The following is a 19945-nucleotide window of genomic DNA, read 5'->3' as shown; positions in this document are numbered from 1 at the left end:
GTGAAGGATTCTCTACATCTTTCATTCAAAACCAAGAGTCGGATTAAAATCATGTTATAGACAGGAAAAGATTTACTTTATTAAAAGTTTATGAAATTTGGTACAAAAATATTTGGATTATTACAACCAAAAAACTCCATCTGTCTATCTGTGTGATCTCACTATGTAAATATACTGACACACGTTTAGGAAAATTCTCAACTAAAGTACATCAATTAAATTAGGTCTAGTTACTTGTAATGCTTACATTAGCTCTGTGCATAGTTCTGCCAAACAAACAAATGAGGGTAAGCAATGAAAGTAGGCCTTCATGGGCAGAAGGGGCCTTGGTGCAGGGAGCAGAAAAGGGGGCCTTGGTGCAGGGAGACAAGTTATTTTTTTATTTTATTTTTTTCTCATTGAAGACTTGTTAATCTCTTATTCTTATTTTACAGTATGCTATATGTCTAAATTGACATTTTGGTGCATTATAATTAAGAAAATAATGTGCTTAATCATGATTGAATGTATGTGTATGTGGTACATATGGTAATTTGGTTTACCCTTTTTCTGAATCCTTTTTTGATGAATCCACTTCCTGAAGGTGCTTGTAGACAGAACCTGAACACTTGGATCTTCCAATCTGATCAAGTCTCACTTTTGATACTGAAGGGGGTCTGTTTGATGCTGACAAGTGGGGGGGTTGAATCTTTTGACTAGGACTGTAGAACAAGATGCTCTTCCTGGAACATAAAAAAAGAATGAAAGTGGATATATATTTTAATTAGGCCCGAGCGCCAGAAGCTGGCGAAAAGCCTATTAGTATCAGTATTAGTATTAGTATCGAGCCTCTTAGTATGCTCCTTGTGGCCGGAAAATGAAATGGAGCGACGTGACTCGTAGCAGTGACCAGGGACCCTCGCCATCATATAGCAATGTGCCAGAGGTTCTTTCCCAACCCCAGGGCGTAGGGCCTATTGCTTTCGCTACGAGGAGCAAATGGGGAGCGACAAGCGCATGACCGAATGTGACAGGACGACATGCAGCTTTGTCCTTGGTCGCTCCTGGCACGAACAGCAGTATCCCAGTAACCCACGCCCAAGGCCTGAGCCATATTTACTACTGTTAAAATGAATGGAAGTCAAAGATGGTGCAGACGCGGCCGTCACTCACCAATGACCACACGGTGATGTGGGGAAGGTCGAGAGCTTTCAAAAAATGTATAATATGCTGTTCTAATGTTTTCAGATATATTGTTTTTGCTCGAATTATTATTATTTTTATTATTTTTATTTCTTCTGCTCTTTGAGCTCTAATTTGACCCCCTAAACACGTTCAAAAACTCACCAAACTTGGCCCAAAATTCAGAAGTGGCGAAAAATTTGATAAAATATAGGTTTCGTGCACAGGCATAAAAAAAAAAAGGCAAAACTACGCCACCTGGAAAAGTCAAAATACACTGTTGTAGACCCACAAAATTGGGTACACACATTCGCCATGTGAAGTCAAACTAAAAATTTAGTTAACTATCATGGTTTATGTGCAGTGAAGCCTCAAATTTCAATCAAGATTTTGGCTATTTTCAAGATGACATTATTATTGGACTTAGTCCAATCGTCCAGAAATTTGAATCACTAATGTGTGATCTCAGCCTGAATATAATACACTATAAAACATGAAAAGTCAACACTATAGCGCCCCCTACCATAAACATGAAACGTCAACATTATTGGATTTGTACCAAATTTGGGAATTCAATTCTATGAACAACTAGAAGCAAAAATGTATATTACTGATATGGGGCATCTTTCATGGTTGGCCAGTAGGGGGTACAAATCTCCTACAAAAACATTTAAAGGTGCACTATGTAATTTTTCTGGTGGAGGATGGTTTGGCACACAAATTTAGAAAAATGGTTATAAGTTAGGGTTAGGGCAAGGTTTAAGGCTGTCACACCTTGACGATTTAGACAGCATATGCCGACGTACCAGAATTTCCCTAAAACGCTGGCATACACTGAACCATCCATGTTTTTTTTAATTTTGGGCATATACGTAGCGTATTCATAACGAGTTGGACGTATACATAACATATTAGTAACTTATATAGAATGTTTTGATAACTTATAGATAACTTATACCAACTAATGCTTAGCGTGTTGCCAGTGTCCAAAACTTATGCCCAACAACAGTCTAACCTATGCATGGTGCACGTAAGTGTATCGCCTACGAACACGTGTAGTCGCCTATTAAAAGTCTGCTGCTTGACAATTTAAATCATATCATATGATATATCATCATATCAGTCTCTCTCTGTACATGGTGCTGAATGCAACAGATCAATTGATAGATGATATAGTGGGATGTGTCTGCAGACCACAGGCTGTAAAGTTGTGAACGCAATCTCGTCAGCTGTTTCCTGGCTACAGTAAAACCACTCTCCATCGCACTTCTAGATCTCAAAGCTCTGCACTTCTAGTTTAGATACAAAAAAACTGAGTTATTATTATTTGTGAAATGTGGTGCAATACTTCAGATACATGGTTTTTAAAGCATAAAAGATTGGAGATAAAGTCCACAGGAAGTAGAATCATTATCACTGATCTGCAGCTTAACACGTGCTGGATGTAAACAACCCGAACTAACCAAACCTAACCCTAACACACGTGCAACTCTTGCCTTTTTACTTTCAAAGAATGACTCAAATGGATTAATAGCGCGGTTTTGTCGACTGGATGTCATTATTTACGGAGGACAAATTCTATGGATAATACAGAGTGAGTAATAAACTTCTTATTGAGCTGTCTCAATGAATTGATCGGTTAGGCTGTATGGTGTTCTCCGCAGATCGCCTAAATGACGCTCTTTTTTAAAATGCAAATGACTGATCCCATGGCTCTCAGTGAGGACATTTTCCCACTGTCTTATATCCTCTATGACCGAAGTATTCTTTGATCAAGTGTTTTGCATCGGCTCATATGGGAGCACAAAGTCTGGAAGAGTACTGATGGTTTCCTCCCCATTTTTATACCGATTCTCCTAAACACTGCCAATACACCATTACACGGTAGCTACAAGTTAGAAACACGTTTAGTAAGTTCTGTGGTCATCTGCAACATGCCAAATACGTCAATATGCATTGGAGATAAGTTCGATATAAGTTACACATAGGTTCAAAGCACGTTACTCACAAGTCAGAGGTACGCTAGACATTTTCTCAATGTATTTGGACTTATGAGAAACTTACAATTAATGTGTGTTAATGATTGCATAACTTACCTACAACTTATAGCCCGCGTATGCAGGACGTACAAACATACGCTGACATACGTCGAGAAATTTCAACATGCTCAAAATTTTTCGACGACCTTACCGTATGTCGCCGTATGCCAGCGTGCTTCAGTGTGCTCATAACTTATACAATATTTACCTAGAACTTATCCGGCTAAATCGTCAAGGTGTGACAGTGGTGTTAGGGTTAGAGTTGAGATTGGGGCTATGGTTAGGGGTACGACTACAGTTAGGTTTAAAGTTAGGGTTACATTAAGGGTTAGGCCTAGCGTTAGGGTTTGGTCTAGGGTTTAGATTTGTGGTTGGGATTTACATTTATAAGGGTTATGTGGAGCACGGCTTTTGTGGAACACTGCACTTGCAGGGTGTCGTGTTTGCGGGAGTGGCGTCTATGTCCGACGCTTTATTTTTCCTTTCATTATAAGATGGTTAATGATCTTCAAATTATGCACATCAATATTAAGAGCCTGTTACCTAAAATTGACCAATTAAGGGCCTGGCTTGCTTACCCACTATTATTACAATATCTGAAACATGGCTCTCCTCTAATATTTCTGATAATGACATTAGTCTGGACAATTAATTCTGCACAAAGCTGTTAGAAGTACTAGATGAGGTGGAGTAGCCACCTATGCATCATCAAGCCTACAGTCAGTATTAGTTTGTCCAAAGGAGAAACCAGTTAATTTTGACAGCTTGTTTATTAAAATAATTCTACATGAAAATAAACACTTTATTATTGGAAACATTTATAGACCTCCCAACTCTCCTTCTGACCCTGTAAAAAATATTTTAGCCACAGTTACATGTTTAGGATGTAACACTGAGCTGATTTTGCTTGGAGATTTCAACATTAACTGGTTGTCTTCTTCCTCTGCAACTGAGCCAACATTTTTAATTGTGCAAACTTTCCTCAGTTGATTAATGAACCCACAAGAATCAGTTGTAATTCCACATCTCTCATTGACTGGATTTTAGCAACTCATCCAGACAGATTCTCTGAATCTAGTGTCCTATCAGACCTCTGATCATTGCATCATATGGGTCCACGGGTCCATTTTTGAAGACCTGCACCCGCCCGCACTTTCGCAGTACAGCACCACACACCCGTTAACCTGTGATTTATGTCAAAGTCAAACCCACACCCGCCTGGACCCATTAACATTACACCAGTTACCGCCCGTGAAAAAACACACACAGATTAAATATGAATTGAAAAGTTACGACTTCAAGAATTACAATCACAAAATTAAAGCCGCGCGCGGCGATGGTGGCCCTCGCCCCACGCGACCTCCGGAGACTCGCGACCGCCCCGGCACGCCACCCACTCTTCCCGACACCGCCCAGGCCAACAGCTCGTCCATTAGACACATTACATAATGCACCTTTAAATATTTTTTAGGAGTCATTGCACCGTGGGGCCATCCTCACGTGGGCCCACCACCCGCGGGAGGAGCCATATGGGGCCGGTGCAGAGAGATCTGGGCGGGGGGCCTCGACGACCGGATCTCCGGACATGGAGACTAGCTCTGGGGACATGGAATGTCACCTCGCTGGGGGGGAAGGAGCCTGAGCTTGTGCGGGAGGTTGAGCGTTACCGACTAGATATAGTCGGCCTCACCTCTACGCACAGTTTGGGCTCTGGAACCCAACTCCTTGAGAGGGGCTGGACTCTCCATTTCTCTGGCGTTGGCCGCGGGGAGTGGCGGCGGGCTGGTGTGGGCCTGCTCATTGCCCCACAGCTCAGTCGCTGTGTGTTGGAGTTCACCCCGGTGAACGAGAGGGTCGCGTCCCTGCGCCTTCGGGTCGGGGACAGGTCTCTCACTGTGGTGTCGGCCTACGGGCCGAACAGCAGTGCAGAGTACCCGGCCTTCTTGGAGTCCTTGGAAGGGGTACTAGACAGTGCACCGACCGGGGACTCCGTTGTTCTCCTGGGGGACTTCAAAGCCCACATGGGCAACGACAGTGACACTTGGAGAGGGGTGATTGGGAGGAACGGCCTCCCTGATCTGAACCCGAGCGGTGTTTTGTTATTGGACTTCTGTGCTAGTCACAGTTTGTCCATAACGAACACCATGTTCGAGCACAAGGGTGTCCATAAGTGCACGTGGCACCAGGACACCCTAGGCCGGAGGTCGATGATCGACTTTGTAGTCATGTCATCTGATCTCCGGCCGCGTGTCTTGGACACTCGGGTGAAGAGAGGGGCTGAGCTGTCAACTGATCACCACCTGGTTGTGAGTTGGGTTCGCTGGCGGAGGAGGAAGCCGGAAAGACCTGGCAGGCCCAAGCGTGTAGTGAGGGTCTGTTGGGAACGTCTGGCGGAGCCCTCTGTCAGAGGGACTTCCAACTCGCACCTCCGGGAGGACTTCTCCCAGATTCCGGGGGAGGCTGGAGATATGGAGTCCGAGTGGGCTTCATTCTCGGCCTCTATTGTCGATGCGGCTGCTGGGAGCTGTGGGTGTAAGGTCTGTGGTGCCTGTCGCGGCGGCAATCCCCGAACCCGGTGGTGGACACCGGAAGTAAGGGATGCCGTCAAGCTAAAGAAGGAGTCCTATCGGGCCTTGCTGGCTCGGGGGACTCCTGAAGCAGCTGACGTGTACCGGCGGGCCAAGCGTGCTGCAGCCCGTGCGGTTGCGGAGGCAAAAACTCTGAGCTGGGAGGAGTTCGGGGAGGCCATGGAGAAAGACTATCGGACGGCCTCAAAAAGATTCTGGCAAACCGTCCGGCGCCTCAGGAGGGGGAAGAAGTTCTTCGCCAACACTGTTTACAGTGCGGGGGGAGAGCTGCTGACCTTGACTGGGGACGTTGTCCGGCGGTGGAAGGAATACTTTGAGGATCTCCTCAATCCCACCGTCACGTCTTCTGAGGAGGAGGCCGAGGCTGGGGACTTGGAGGCGGACTCATCCATCACCCAGGCTGAAGTCACTGAGGTGGTTGGAAAGCTCCTTGGTGGCAAGGCTCCGGGGTTGGATGAGATCCGTCCTGAGTACCTTAAGTCTCTGGATGTTGTGGGGCTGTCTTGGCTGACTCTTCAACATCGCGTGGCGGTCGGGGACAGTACCTCTGGACTGGCAAACCGGGGTGGTGGTCCCTCTGTATAAGAAGGGGGACCGGAGGGTGTGCTCCAACTATAGGGGGATCACACTCCTCAGCCTTCCTGGTAAGGTCTATGCCAGGGTACTGGAGAGGAGAATCCGGCCGATAGTCGGACCTCAGATCCAGGAAGAGCAGTGTGGTTTTCGTCCAGGCCGTGGAACACTGGACCAGCTCTACACTCTCCATAGGGTGCTCGAGGGTTCATGGGAGTTTGCCCAACCAGTCCACATGTGCTTTGTGGACTTGGAGAAGGCATTCAACCGTGTCCCTTGTGGTGTCCTGCGGGGGGTGCTCTGGGAGTATGGGGTTCGGGGCCCTTTGCTAAGGGCTGTCCGGTCCCTGTATGACCGGAGCAGGAGCTGTGTTCACATTGCCGGCAGTAAGTCAGACCTGTTCCCGGTGCATGTTGGACTCCGCCAGGGCTGCCCTTTGTCACCGGTTCTGTTCATTGTGTTTATGGACAGAATTTCTAGGCGCAGTCAGGGGCCGGAGGGGGTCTGGTTTGGGGACCACAGGATCTCATCTCTGCTGTTTGCGGATGATGTTGTCCTGTTGGCTTCATCGAACCAGGACCTGCAATGTGCACTGGGGCGGTTTGCAGCCGAGTGTGAAGCGGCTGGGATGAAGATCAGCTCTTCTAAGTCTGAGGCCATGGTTCTCGACCGGAAAAAGGTGGCTTGCCCTCTCCGGGTGGGTGGGGAGTCTTTGCCTCAAGTGGAGGAGTTCAAGTATCTCGGGGTCTTGTTCACGAGTGAGGGAAGGACGGAACGGGAGATTGACAGGCGGATCGGCGCAGCTTCGGCAGTGATGCGGTCGCTGTACCGGACCGTTGTGGTGAAGAGGATTTACCGGTCAGTCTTCGTTCCTACTCTCACCTATGGTCATGAGCTCTGGGTAGTGACCGAAAGGACGAGATCGCGGATACAAGCGCTTGAAATGGGTTTCCTCCGCAGGGTGGCTGGGCGTTCCCTTATAGATAGGGTGAGGAGCTCAGTCACACGGGAGGAGCTCGGAGTAGAGCCGCTGCTCCTCCATGTCGAGAGGAGCCAGTTGAGGTGGCTCGGGCATCTGTTCCGGATGCCTCCTGGGCACCTCCCTCGGGAGGTGTTCTGGGCATGTCCCACCGGGAGGAGGCCCCGGGGAAGACCCAGGACACGCTGGAGGGACTATGTCTCCCGGCTGGCCTGGGAACGCCTCGGGGTCCCCCCCGGAGGAGCTGGAGGACGTGTCTGGGGTGAAGGAAGTCTGGGAGTCCCTGCTTAGGCTGCTGCCCCCGCGACCCGGCCCCGGATAAGCGGACGAAAATGGATGGATGGATGCGCCCCTGCTGGCCAACAGTGAAAAATGCACCATGTCAGTTATTTATTTTTTTACTCATAGTCATGCACAGAATGTAAATCCCGAATTTGGTAGAAATCCAATAATGTTGACATGTCATGTCTATTCTAGGGGGCGCTATAGAGTGCACTTTTCATATGTTTTATAGTGTATTATATTCAGGCTGGGATCACGCATTAGTGATTCAAATTTCAGCACAATCGGACTCAGCCTGTATCTGTAATAATTTTCTAACTATTTGTTGGGGGAGTCTTTACGCACCTACTGGCCAACTGTTGAAAATGCATCATGTCCATAATAGACTTTTTTGCTTGTAATCATGCACAGAATGTAATTCCCGATTTTGGTCCAAATCCGAAATTGTTGACATGTCATGTCTATTCTAGGGGTGCTATAGAGTTCACTTTTCATATGTTTTATAGTGTATTATATTCAGGCCGTGATCACGCATTAGTGATTCAAATTTCAGCACAATCGGACTAAGCCTGTGGGTGTAATTATTTTTTTACTATTTTTTGAGGGAGTCTTTGTGCCCCTGCTGGCCAGTGGTGAAAAATGCATCATGTTCGTAATGGACTTTTTTGCTTGTATTCATGTGTAGAATTAAATTCCCGAATTTGGTACAAATCTGATAATGTTGACGTTTCATGTCTATGCTAGGGGGCGCTATAGAGTTCACTTTTATTAAATTTCATATGTCATCACATTCAGGCCTGGATCACACAATTGTGATTTGAATTTGAGTTCTGTAGGACAATGCCTGTGGCCGTGACAGGTCACCGAAAAAACAGGAAATGAAGGCGTTTTTCGCCGGCGTGCTACGGGTGAACTGTAAGGAGTATCCCAAAAACGTGGATGATTTCAGTGAAGCTATGTCTGTAGATGTGACATGTCAAATCTGAGCTCATTTGGATCAAACACCAGGGACTAGTAGCATTGTGCACACACGCAAGTCAAAACGGCGCCGAATGTTTGATCCAATATGGCGGACTTCCTGTTCGTCATAGGGTCATGCTCCAATTCATCTTTTGTCTTGTGTCATTGTTCTCTATCACTGTCCCGAAGTTCATTTCCCTGCGACAAACTTTGCCTGTCCCCACTCCCATAGGGGTCCAATTCTAGGCGGCGCTATTGAGTCGGGTCACTTTGGTCATTGTCACGATGCCAATTTTATCAAATTTTTCGCCGAGCCGGTCGATCTGAACCCCGGTTTGGGGACTTTTCGTCCATGTTCAGGGGGTCAAAAACCGACGAAGAGTAATAGCCCTCGCCAGTTACTACGTTACTGGCTCGGGCCAATGAAATGAAAGTTCTCAAACTAGAAATGCTGGATAAGGACAGTTAAACAAATAACTTTAATAATCCAAAACAATTTTGCAGCAAATGAATGAGTTATTGGGAAAATCTGACTGTGCTGTGAATATGTTTCTTAATAATGAAAATGCTACTGATCCCAATGTTATTGCAAATGCCTTCAGTCAGCATTTCTCACAAACACGTCTTGTGCAGTCCCCTCCTCATTTTGTATTTGTTTTAAATAATATTATGACCACTGGCAGCACTTTCTCCTTTGAAATGGTCAGCCCAGCTGATGTGCATTAGTACATAAATGGGGTCTCCTTGCAAAACAGTGCTGGTCCAGATGGCATTGAAGCCAAGATTATTGGCCCTCGCCCACTAACAAAGTTAGGGGCGAGGGGTATTGTTTTTCGTCGGTTTCTTATAATTGGCCCTCGCCCCTAACTTTGTTAGTGGCGAGGGCCAAGGGGCGAGGGGTATTGTTCTTCGTCGGTTTCTTTTTTTTTATTATTATTCATTATTCTTTTTCCCCACATTGAATCGCATTTTTGACCCCCTGAACATGGACGAAAAGTCCCCAAACCGGGGTCCAGATCGACCGGTCCGGCGAAAAATTCGATAAAACGGGCATCGCGACAATGCCCAAAGCCCCCCCACTCAACAGCGCCCCCTAGAAAATGCACATTTTGAGATGAATGGGAGTCTGAGAGGCAAATTTTGTCGTACGGTCACGAAACTCGGAGCAGTGATAGAACTCATGGAGACAAGCAAAAAAGCCAATCATTGTGCACCCGTATGACGAACAGGAAGTCGGCCATATTGGATCAAACATTCGGCGCCGTTTCGACTTGCGTGTGTGCACAATGCTACTATTCCCTGGTGTTTGGTCCAAATGAGCTCAGATTTGACATGTCACATCTACAGACATGAACTCACAGAAATTTTCAACTTTTTTTGAGATACTCCGTACGGTTCGCCCGTAGCACGCCGGCGAATAACGCCTTCGTTTCCTGTTTTTTCCAAGGCCTGTCACGGCCACAGGCATTGTCCTAGAGAACTCAAATTCAAATCACAATTGCGTGACCCAGGCCTGAATGTAATGAAATATGAAATCTAATAAAAGTGAACTCTATAGCGCCCCCTAGCATAGACGTGAAACGTCAACATTATCGGATTTTTACCAAATTCGGAAATTAAATTATATGCCTGATGACAAGCAAAAAAGTGCATTACGGACATGGGGTAATTTTCACAGTTGGCCACCAAGCCTGAATATAATACACTATAAAACATATGAAAAATGAACTCTATAGCGCCCCCTACCATAGACATGAAACGTAAGCATTGTTGGATTTGTACCAAATTCGGGAATTAAATTCTGTATATGATTACAAGCAAAAAAGTCTATTATGGACATGGGGCATTTTTCACGTTTGGCCAGCAGGGGCGCAAAGACTCCCCAAAAAAATATTTAAAAAATGATTACAGACACAGACTTAGTCCGATCGTACTGAAATTTGAATCACTAATGCCTGATCACGGCCTGAATATAATACACTATAAAACATATGAAAAGTGAACTCTATAGCGCCCCCTAGCATAGACATGAAACGTCAACATTATCGGATTAGTACCAAATTCGGGACATAAATTCTATGCTTGATTACAAGCAAAAAAGTTCATTACGGACATGATGCATTTTCCACCATTGGCCAGCAGGGGCGCAAAGACTCCCCCCAAAAATAGTAAAAAAATTATTACACCCACAGGCTTAGTCCGATCATGCTGAAATTTGAATAACTAATGCCTGATTTCGACCTGATTATAATACACTATAAAACATATGAACTGTGAACTCTATAGCGTCCCCTAGCATAGACATGAAACGTCAACATTATCGGATTTGGACCAAATTCGGAAATTAAATTCTATGCCTGATGTCAAGCAAAAAAGTGCATTACGGACATGGGGTATTTTTCACAGTTGGCCACCAGGGGCGCAAAGACTCCCCAAAAAAATAGTTAAAAAATAATTACACCCACAGGGTTAGTCCGATCGTGCTGAAATTTGAATCACTAATGCCCGATCACGGCCTGAATATAATACACTATAAAACATATGAAAAATGAACTCTATAGCGCCCCCTAGCATTGACAAACATCAACATTATCGGATTAGTACCAAATTCGAGGATTAAATTCTACACATGATTACAAGCAAAAAAGTCTATTACGGACATGATGCATTTTCCACCACTGGCCACCAGGGGCGCAAAGACTCCCCCCAAAAATAGTTAAAAAATTATTACATCCACAGGCTCAGTCCGATCGTGCTGAAATTTGAAACACTAATGCCTGATCACGGCCTAAACATAATACACTATAAAACATATGAAAAGTGAACTCTATAGCGCCCCCTAGCATAGACGTGAAACGTCAACATTATCGGATTTAGACCAAATTCGGAAATTAAATTCTATGCATGATGACAAGCAAAAAAGTTCATTACGGACATGATGCATTTTCCACCACTGGCCAGCAGGGGCGCAAAGACTCCCCAAAAAAATATAAAAAAAATGATTACAGACACAGGCTTAGTCCGATCGTGCTGAAATTTGAATCACTAATGCATGATCACAGCCTGAATATAATACACTATAAAACATATGAAAAGTGAACTCTATAGCGCCCCCTAGCATAGAGGTGAAATGTCAACATTATTGGATTAGCACCAAATTTGGAAATAAAATTCTATGCATGATTACGAGCAAAAAAGTGCATTACGGACATGGGGTATTTCTCACAGTTGGCCACCAGGGGCGCAAAGACTCCCCCCAAAAATAGTTAAAAAATGATTACAGGGACATGCTTAGTCTGATCGTGCTGAAATTTGAATCACTAATGCGTGATCACAGCCTGAATATAATACACTATAAAACATATGAAAAGTGAATACTATAGCGCCCCCTAGCATAGACGTGAAATGTCAACATTATCGGATTTGTACGAAATTTGGAAATTAAATTCTATGCATGATGACAAGCAAAAAAGTTTATTACGGACATGGTGCATTTTCCACCACTGGCCAGCAGGGGCGCAAAGAATCCCCCAAAAAATATTGTTAAAATTATTACAGGGACATGCTTAGTTCGATTGTGCTGAAATTTGAATCACTAATGCGGGATATTGGTCTGAATATAATAAAGTATAAAAACATATGAAAAAGTGAACAGTATATAGCGCCCCCTACCTTAGACATGAAATGTCAACATTATCAAACTTGGACCAAAGTCGGGGGTTAAAGGTTGTATAGAGGATTTTCCAAGGAACGAGAAATCCAGCGACTGTTTGTCCTTTTTCAAATGTTGCGCATGCGTGAAACCACCCCCCCTCCCCTACAGCTCCCTACGTAGAAACGCCTCCTCCCGCCTCCTCTTTACGCCAGAAACAGGTTTGTTTACAGCCGGTGAGCTGCACATGACTTGTAAACAACTAACTACAGTGTTGGTTAGACAAGGCGGAGAAGTGAGGAGCGGGGGGAGCGGGTGTGCGGACATTTCGTTCGCGGACGAGAAGTGAGGAGCAGGGAGAAGCGCGGAGCAGAGAGGAGAGGGGAGAGGAGAGGAGAGAGGAGAGAGGAGAGAGAGAGAGGAGAGAGGAGAGAGAGAGAGGAGAGGAGAGGAGAGGAGAGGAGAGAGGAGAGAGGAGAGGAGAGAGGAGAGAGAGGAGAGGAGAGAGGAGAGGAGAGGGGAGCGGTGCGCGGAGATTCCATGCCCGGAGAAGTGAGGAGCAGGGGGAAGAGCGGAACGGGCAGCGGGGACAGGAGCAGGAAAGGGGTGCAGAGAAGGTTGCGCGGAGATTCCGTGCGAATGAACTAGCTACAACACGCAGCAGCAAGCGGACTCTTTCTTTGCCTTGAAAATTACGTTTTCAGACATAGGATATCACTTTCGTGTCCTGAAAAACGTTTGACTAGCTCTTGGAAATAAAGTACGTTTTCATAATAAGCAGAAGTGACCTGTCCAGGAGTAATTTGGCGACCAGTGCATCAGTCTTTAGACCCTGCGTCTGCTTCAGTCGCGCCATCGCTGGAATGAATCTTCAAGAATCACCTTAGTTTGGCTTCGCTGCTTTTCCCCTTTTCTTCTTCTTTCAGCAATCTCAAAAACAGACTTTCTTTTGCGGCTAACTGCTCCTGGATTCTTGTCTGCCATTGTAACAAACTTTGTGCGGACTGCGAGGAAGATATAGGTAAAAAAAAGCCACTAAGAACTGTTGCGTTGGTGGAGTAAACAGCGTCTGTGCGTCTTGCATCTGTGGACTGCGTGACAGGTGTACGTAAACCATGTACCGGCAGCGCGCAGGCAAGTCAGTTACGCTAGAAACGTAGGGAGATTGATTGACAGCCTGTCAGCTCACAGATAACGAGGCAGTGTCGATATCTATTGGCAAATGTTTAGCCCCACCACGTCCAGAGTTGATGAATTTTTATTCTCTTTTTTTTGGTCATCATAATTACAAGGCGACTGCATCTCTATAATGCTATCATTGACAACTTGAAACAAAAAAAAAAAATCCTCCATACAACCTTTAAATTCTATGCATGATTATAAGCAAAAATGTCTATTACAGTCATGGTGTATTTTTCATGGTTTGCCAGCAGGGGCACAGAGAATCCCCCAAAAAATATTTATGAAATTTGAATCACTAATGCGGGATATTGGTCTGAATATAATAAAGTATAAAACATATGAAAAGTGAACAGTATAGTGCCCCCTACCTTAAGGCCCGTTCAGACCAAAGCGTCAAAGCGTCCACTTTCTATGTAAAGTCTATGTGGACGCGCGACTAGAGCGTCCTGTGTTTTTGCGGCGCGTTTTCGGCGTCAGCGCGGCGCGAATCTGGCGTCGACGCAGCGCGTCTTGAGCGTTTTGGCGTCAGCGGCCAAGACGCGCGTCCAAAGCGTCAGCGTCAAGAAGTTGAAAATGCTGAACTTTTCGTGTCAGACGCGCCGCGTCAACCAATCAGGGACGAGTATCCAGTGACCCAGCGACGTTATTATCAGGAAGCAAGACCCGAGAACCAGAACGAGAACCACCAACATGAGCGGAGCATAAATATATACGCCACAATCACCGAGCCGATCGCGAGGACTACACCAGGACCGGACCAGGACTAAACCAGGACTCGACCGGGACTAAACAAGGACTAGACCGAGACTAAACAAGGACTAGACCGGGAGTAGACCGAGACTAGACCGGTATTCGACCAGGACTAGACCGGGACTGATTCAGTGTCATTAGCGGAGTATAAATATATATACGCCCCAGTCGTCGACCCGATCTCCTCCGCTGATGTTTTATATCATAAAAACACTCTCTCAGTCTGGTCTGATATTGTTTCGGGAAAAGACCGGGACCGGGCTTTTGTTTCCAGGGCAACGGACGCGCGTCAAGTATTTTTGTCCCGTTTGTTCACGGCGTCAAAGACGCGCGTCGTGGGCGTCTAAACTCAAATGCAAACACGTCCTAATAGAGGCGTCAAGGCGTTTTTTGACGCTTTAGACATGAAATGTCAACATTATCGGACTTGGACCAAAGTCGGGGGTTAAATTCTATGCATGATTATAAGCAAAAATGTCTATTACAGTCATGGTGTATTTTTCACGGTTGGCCAGCAGGGGCACAGAGAATCCTCCAAAAAATATTGTAAAAATTATTATATGCACATGTTTTGTCCGATTGTGATGACATTTCTATCAGTTATACACTGCATGACCCTTATTCCACTGATATGTCAAATACAGTTATCAGGGATACAGCGCCACCTATATGAATGCACACAATTTATTATTGTGTGACATAAAATTAGTTTTACATTCATTTGTAAAACTTTGCCAAAACATTCACAGACGTACTCCTCATCATAAAAGTCAGTAAGACCTATGCCCTAGTTTTACACTTTGGCCTCTAGAATAATTTGAGAAATTTAAAGCCACACTATGTAACTTTTCTGGTGGAGGATGTGTTTTCATGCACTTAGTCTTAGTGTGACAGTGCTCTTGACCATTAAAGTCACGTGACCTGTGGCTTAGTGTCTACAGTTTGTCTCTAGAATCATTCACTTTATCCAATTTTAAAGGTACACTATGTCATTTTTCTGGTGGACGAGCTGTTGGCCTCGGGAGCTGTCGGGAAGAGAGGGTGACGTGCCGGGGCGGTCGCGAGTCCCTGGAGGTTGCATGGGGGGGGCGATTGTGAACTAAAAAGTCTATTACGGACATTGGGCATTTTTCACGGTTGGCCAGTAGGGGCGCAATGACTCCTGAAACATTTAAAGGTACACTATGTAATTTTTCTGGTGGACGAGCTGTCGGCCTCGGGAGCTGTCGGGAAGAGAGGGTGGCGTGCCGGGGCGGTTGCGAGTCCCCGGAGGTCGCGTGGGGGGGCGGTGCGTGCCCGGGGCGAGGGCCACCATCGCCGCGCGCGGCTTTAATTTAATTTACTACTCTTGTGCTCTGCTCCCCTTTGGCTGATCTGTTCAACCTATCTTTCAGAACATGTGAAGTTCCTTCTGCATAGAAATATGTAAAGATCCATAAAGGGCCATAAAGGGAGTGACCCCAGCAACATTAACAATTATAGACCAGTTTCATTTATTAACAGCAACAAGTCTATGAGAAAATAATTTTTAATTAACTGTCTGAATATTTATCTAGAAATAATCTTCTATTACCATTCCAGTCTGGCTTTAGAAAGAATTTCCCAACTTCTTTATTAAAAATGGTCTAAGATATTTTCTCTGGTTTTGACAATAATATGTTAACTGGTGCCTTATTTATCGACCTTACTAGAGCTTGTGATATGGTCGACCATTATATATTATTGGATAAGCTCCACTCTATAGGTCTTGACACATCTGCCCTCATTTGGTTTAATTCATAATAATAATTTCATCACCACCAACAATGTGTTTTCTTTAAAGGCATCTAGTGTACTGTTTCCACTATAGAGAGAGGTGTGCCTCAAGATTCCTCACTAGGTCCCCTTTTATTTTCTATTTTTATTAATGACCATCCCCTTGCCTGCACAGCCTGTGATATCCAAATCCATGCAGATGATTCAAATATTTATTCATCTAAATCTAATATTATTTTATATATTTTATTAACTTTATTCAACATGATTTTAATACTGTTTAGTTCTGGCTACAGTCTAATGAACTTCTAGTTATTAAATCTAAATCATATTTTAAGTTGTGTAGGGAAAGGTGCCTGTTCAGGGCCTGCTTCCCCCATTCTGACAGAATCCACAAACCAGGAACCTAGAGAAGTCGGTTCTGCCTGACTGCCTCTTGGTATTTACAACCCCAAGAGAACCGATCTTCGGTGCTTTCACACCTCTCTTCCCCCACGCCAAGTGGGACATGAACCAGAATGGGAAATTGACATGGCTCTGCTAAAGTGATAAGGACTGTTAAATAATGACATTCCTCATTTTGCTTTGAAGAAACAGACCCACATCATCTACATACCAGACCATTAGGCGCCAATGCTTGGACCGGTTAAATCTGCGATGGACTGTGGTTGCCACTTTTGGACACTAGAGAAGGACTGGATTAAACGCATCTCGATAACTAGTTAAAAATGTTTTAACTGTGTTCTATATAAGGCTCATGTTGATACAAGACAAATATGCCACATTGCTTAATTCATGTGTTCATAGTCTCTTGTGTGTATTTCATGTCATGTTCCCGCGGAAGTATTTACGGTAACTTCACGGCGTGTTTTCAGACAGATATACCTTTGATTTCTTTGTATGAATCGTCGGCTAATGTTATCGTAAACAGTTAGTACCTGAATGTGGGAAGTTATCAATTTAATATTTGCAAATGATATTTGTACGGGGACCAGTTCAGCTCAGACGCGGGCGTGCCTTAAATTTGCATATAACAACGCCCACCAAGCGCACTGACCAAAACGAAGCCTCACGCGCGAAAACTTTGCTTTCGCTTTGCTTCGCTCCGCGCTTTCGCTTCGCTTCGCCTTTCTTCGCTCTTCGCCTTGCCTCGCCGCCGCGAGGACCCGCAGAAGAGGACCAGGGAAGACGGCCGGTCGGAGAGACCCAGGGGGAGCTGTAACAGACCTGGAGTCGCACCTGCCGAGAGCTGAGGACCAGAGCCGGTGAAGGAGGCGTGGACCGCCCTACCCGAGTACCACCATCACGCCGCTGCCTGCCCGTGCGTGCGACCATCGCCGAACCCCGCCATCGCCGCATTCTACACGGACCGAGAACAACATCGCCAAGTAAGGCTGGTTCTGAACAGTGAATGAATAAGGGTTGCGATTGCGTCCAATTATTCCCAAGGCAAGCGCAGTAGCGACTTAGCGAAACGCCATAACTGAGCTAAACTGAACCCCGTTTTATAACTACCTCAGGTTGTTAAAATCGGTGCTTTAATGTTACGTAACCAGAACTTGGAAGCTGGTGTCTAGTTATTGTTTGTTAATAAACCACACAAAGGAATTTGCTGGTTTCAGTGATTTTTCTTAAAGTTATCATCAGGTCACTTTTTCGGGTACGTTCCCTTCAGATTGATTAAATTGATAAGTTGTTGTTGTCGCATATGGTTAAGTTTGATTCGGTCAGAATCTGGTGCCCCGCAAATGTATAATTTCAATAATTCGTCAAAAGCTAAACCACATGCTCAAACACGCACATCTTACCACACGTTAAATCGCATTTTCTCCTACAGTTGTTTAAGAAACAAATTAGTCTCTTTTCTGTTTTCTGTTAGTGAAATCAATCAAAAATTGACTGATTCATCACACATTGCACATTCACACATACAATTACAAACAAAATTTCATACCCCTTAAAATTACTTGACCCGTCCATCAATTGTTTTAGCTTTTCTGTCAGGAAAATAGATTTTCATTTTAGATGTACTTCTCAAAGAACCATCACTGTCTGCAACAGAGGCAGGGACATTCATCAGCTCATAGCTGAGGATTTGCTCCAAGTCAGCTTCCCTTCCTGCGTCATATGCAGTGATAAAGCGCTGCAGTATATTTCTTTCAACTTTGGCTTTCGTGAATAACTTCTCCACCCCTTTCTTTCCTGCTCTGTGGAGAGTGGCAAACATATGAGGTTTATTTTTGGGCAAAGGATCCCTGAGTTTTTTATACTGGCCATCATTCCTAGGTTGCATGAGCCTCTCTTTCACGAAGGTGATCAATTTCTCCTGACCAAGACTGAAGGCATTAAGTAGGGACTATTGTATCTCTGCTGTTGCAATGTCTTTAGTAACAATATTCTGCAGCTTATCATGAACAGCTCCCAACTGGCTGTTAGAGAAGACCGCTGACTGTTGTAACAGCTCCGTTACTTTCTTTTCAGTAGGATAGTCTTGGAGCTTCCTTGATGCGTTGGATTCATTATGTGCCATTTGATCATAATTTTCAAGATGGTACATCTTCCTTGCTTGTGCAGCTATGTGTGTGTAAAGAACATACGATAACGTCCAACGAAATAGCGCTGATGGTGTTTTGGTGATGCCAATTATCCCACCACTTCTCTTTCCAACACCATTCATCCATTCTTAAGCTTGATCAGGATCCACTTGATTAAATCTCCTGGTTGATCCTTTCACAACCCACTGTCAAATTCCTCTTGCACTTCAGCTGGAAGCTGCTTCATCTGTGCAAGATACACAGGGCCCCATCTTGCATAATTAGTGTGGTCGTAGCGATGGAAGTATGGAAGCATTTCCTGAATGCCTGCATACAGGTGTAAACCCCACTTCCCTTCTCTCTGAGCCCAGGTAAATAGGAGGATCTGAACCATCTCTGTGTACTGTCACCAGAAATTAAAATTAGGATTGCCTTCTTTCTATGAAGCAACGAATGAGGATAGGAGAGCAGTGTAAGTGTCAGAGGATAGCACGTCACACATTTTCTCAAAATCCTTCTTCGCATCAGACTCTGCGTATGACTCGAGACTTTGTTTGAGATTCTCATCATGTTCTTCCAGATAGACCAGAAACTCTGGTAAAATTAGTTGCCACAAGGCTTGAACAGTAATCTTGTGAGCTCGCACACCCTTATTATAGTCTTTCCCTTCAAGAACATGGTCAACCGTTTGGGGACCAAATAGGCCACTCTCCACCCAGATTTCTGCTAGTCCAGAATCTTGCATATGCTGTCCTAGAACCTTCAAAAAGTTCATTGATATAAGGAGACCTCCAAGGCGTGGAATGAGACTGTATTCTGGAACTACCCATTTCAGTTCCATAAGTAGTGGGAAAAGTGCTTGATCAACAGTCAGCACAACATAGCTCTGATTCAGTGATTTGGCCACTTGCATCATTCTTCTGACAACAGTATTCATGTGTTGATGTCATGTGCCAGGGCTGGGATGATGGGCATGTAACCAATCAAGCTTATCTCAGGATTTGTGTCAGGACCCTCCTCATTAAAACTTGTCCAGCCAGGTTTGGGATATTGTGCTTTACGTTTAATGTGAAATGGCCTGTCTTTTGCAACTGCCTTTATTACTGCAGGACAGTCACTGAGCTTTTGTTCAAACCATTGCTCACAGGCATTTTCTTTCAAATCTGGCTCAACATTTCTTCACGGATGTGCACAGGCAAGATTATTTTCATTTCCTCTGGAACTTTAAGACTGACCTGCTGAGTTGGAGAAATATTCTCTAGAGGATCAACTGACATTGGACCTCTTTGCCAGGCAGCATACTGGGTTGCACGGAAAGTGTTTTGACCATCAAGAGTTCCCTCATTTATGTCAATGTTGTCAGCAGAAAAATGAATAAAACGCCCCTCAACTAAATTGGCTGGGATGACAGCTCCAGTGTCGGTGTCCATCGTTGACAGAGTATGTGTTGCAAGTGCAGTGTCAATTCGGAGGATATCCCTATAAATTAT

General features: G+C 44.8%; 1 protein-coding gene across 1 annotated transcript in view; it reads right to left on the bottom strand.

The window, feature by feature from the left end:
* Nucleotides 1-538: 538 nt before the first annotated feature.
* The window catches only part of LOC110170284 (pro-neuregulin-3, membrane-bound isoform), a 636481-nt gene continuing 617074 nt past the window's right edge, over nt 539-19945 (bottom strand). Inside the window, exon 9 of the mRNA XM_055162470.1 lies at nt 539-722. Within this exon, the coding sequence (XP_055018445.1) occupies nt 539-722 (184 nt within the window). The remainder of the gene's footprint in view (nt 723-19945) is intronic.

The sequence above is a fragment of the Boleophthalmus pectinirostris genome, unplaced genomic scaffold (genome assembly GCF_026225935.1).
Source record: "Boleophthalmus pectinirostris isolate CB_2022bp ecotype Guang Dong unplaced genomic scaffold, ASM2622593v1 HiC_scaffold_5, whole genome shotgun sequence".
NCBI lineage: Eukaryota > Metazoa > Chordata > Actinopteri > Gobiiformes > Gobiidae > Boleophthalmus > Boleophthalmus pectinirostris.
This window is presented reverse-complemented; position numbering and strand designations above follow the sequence as displayed.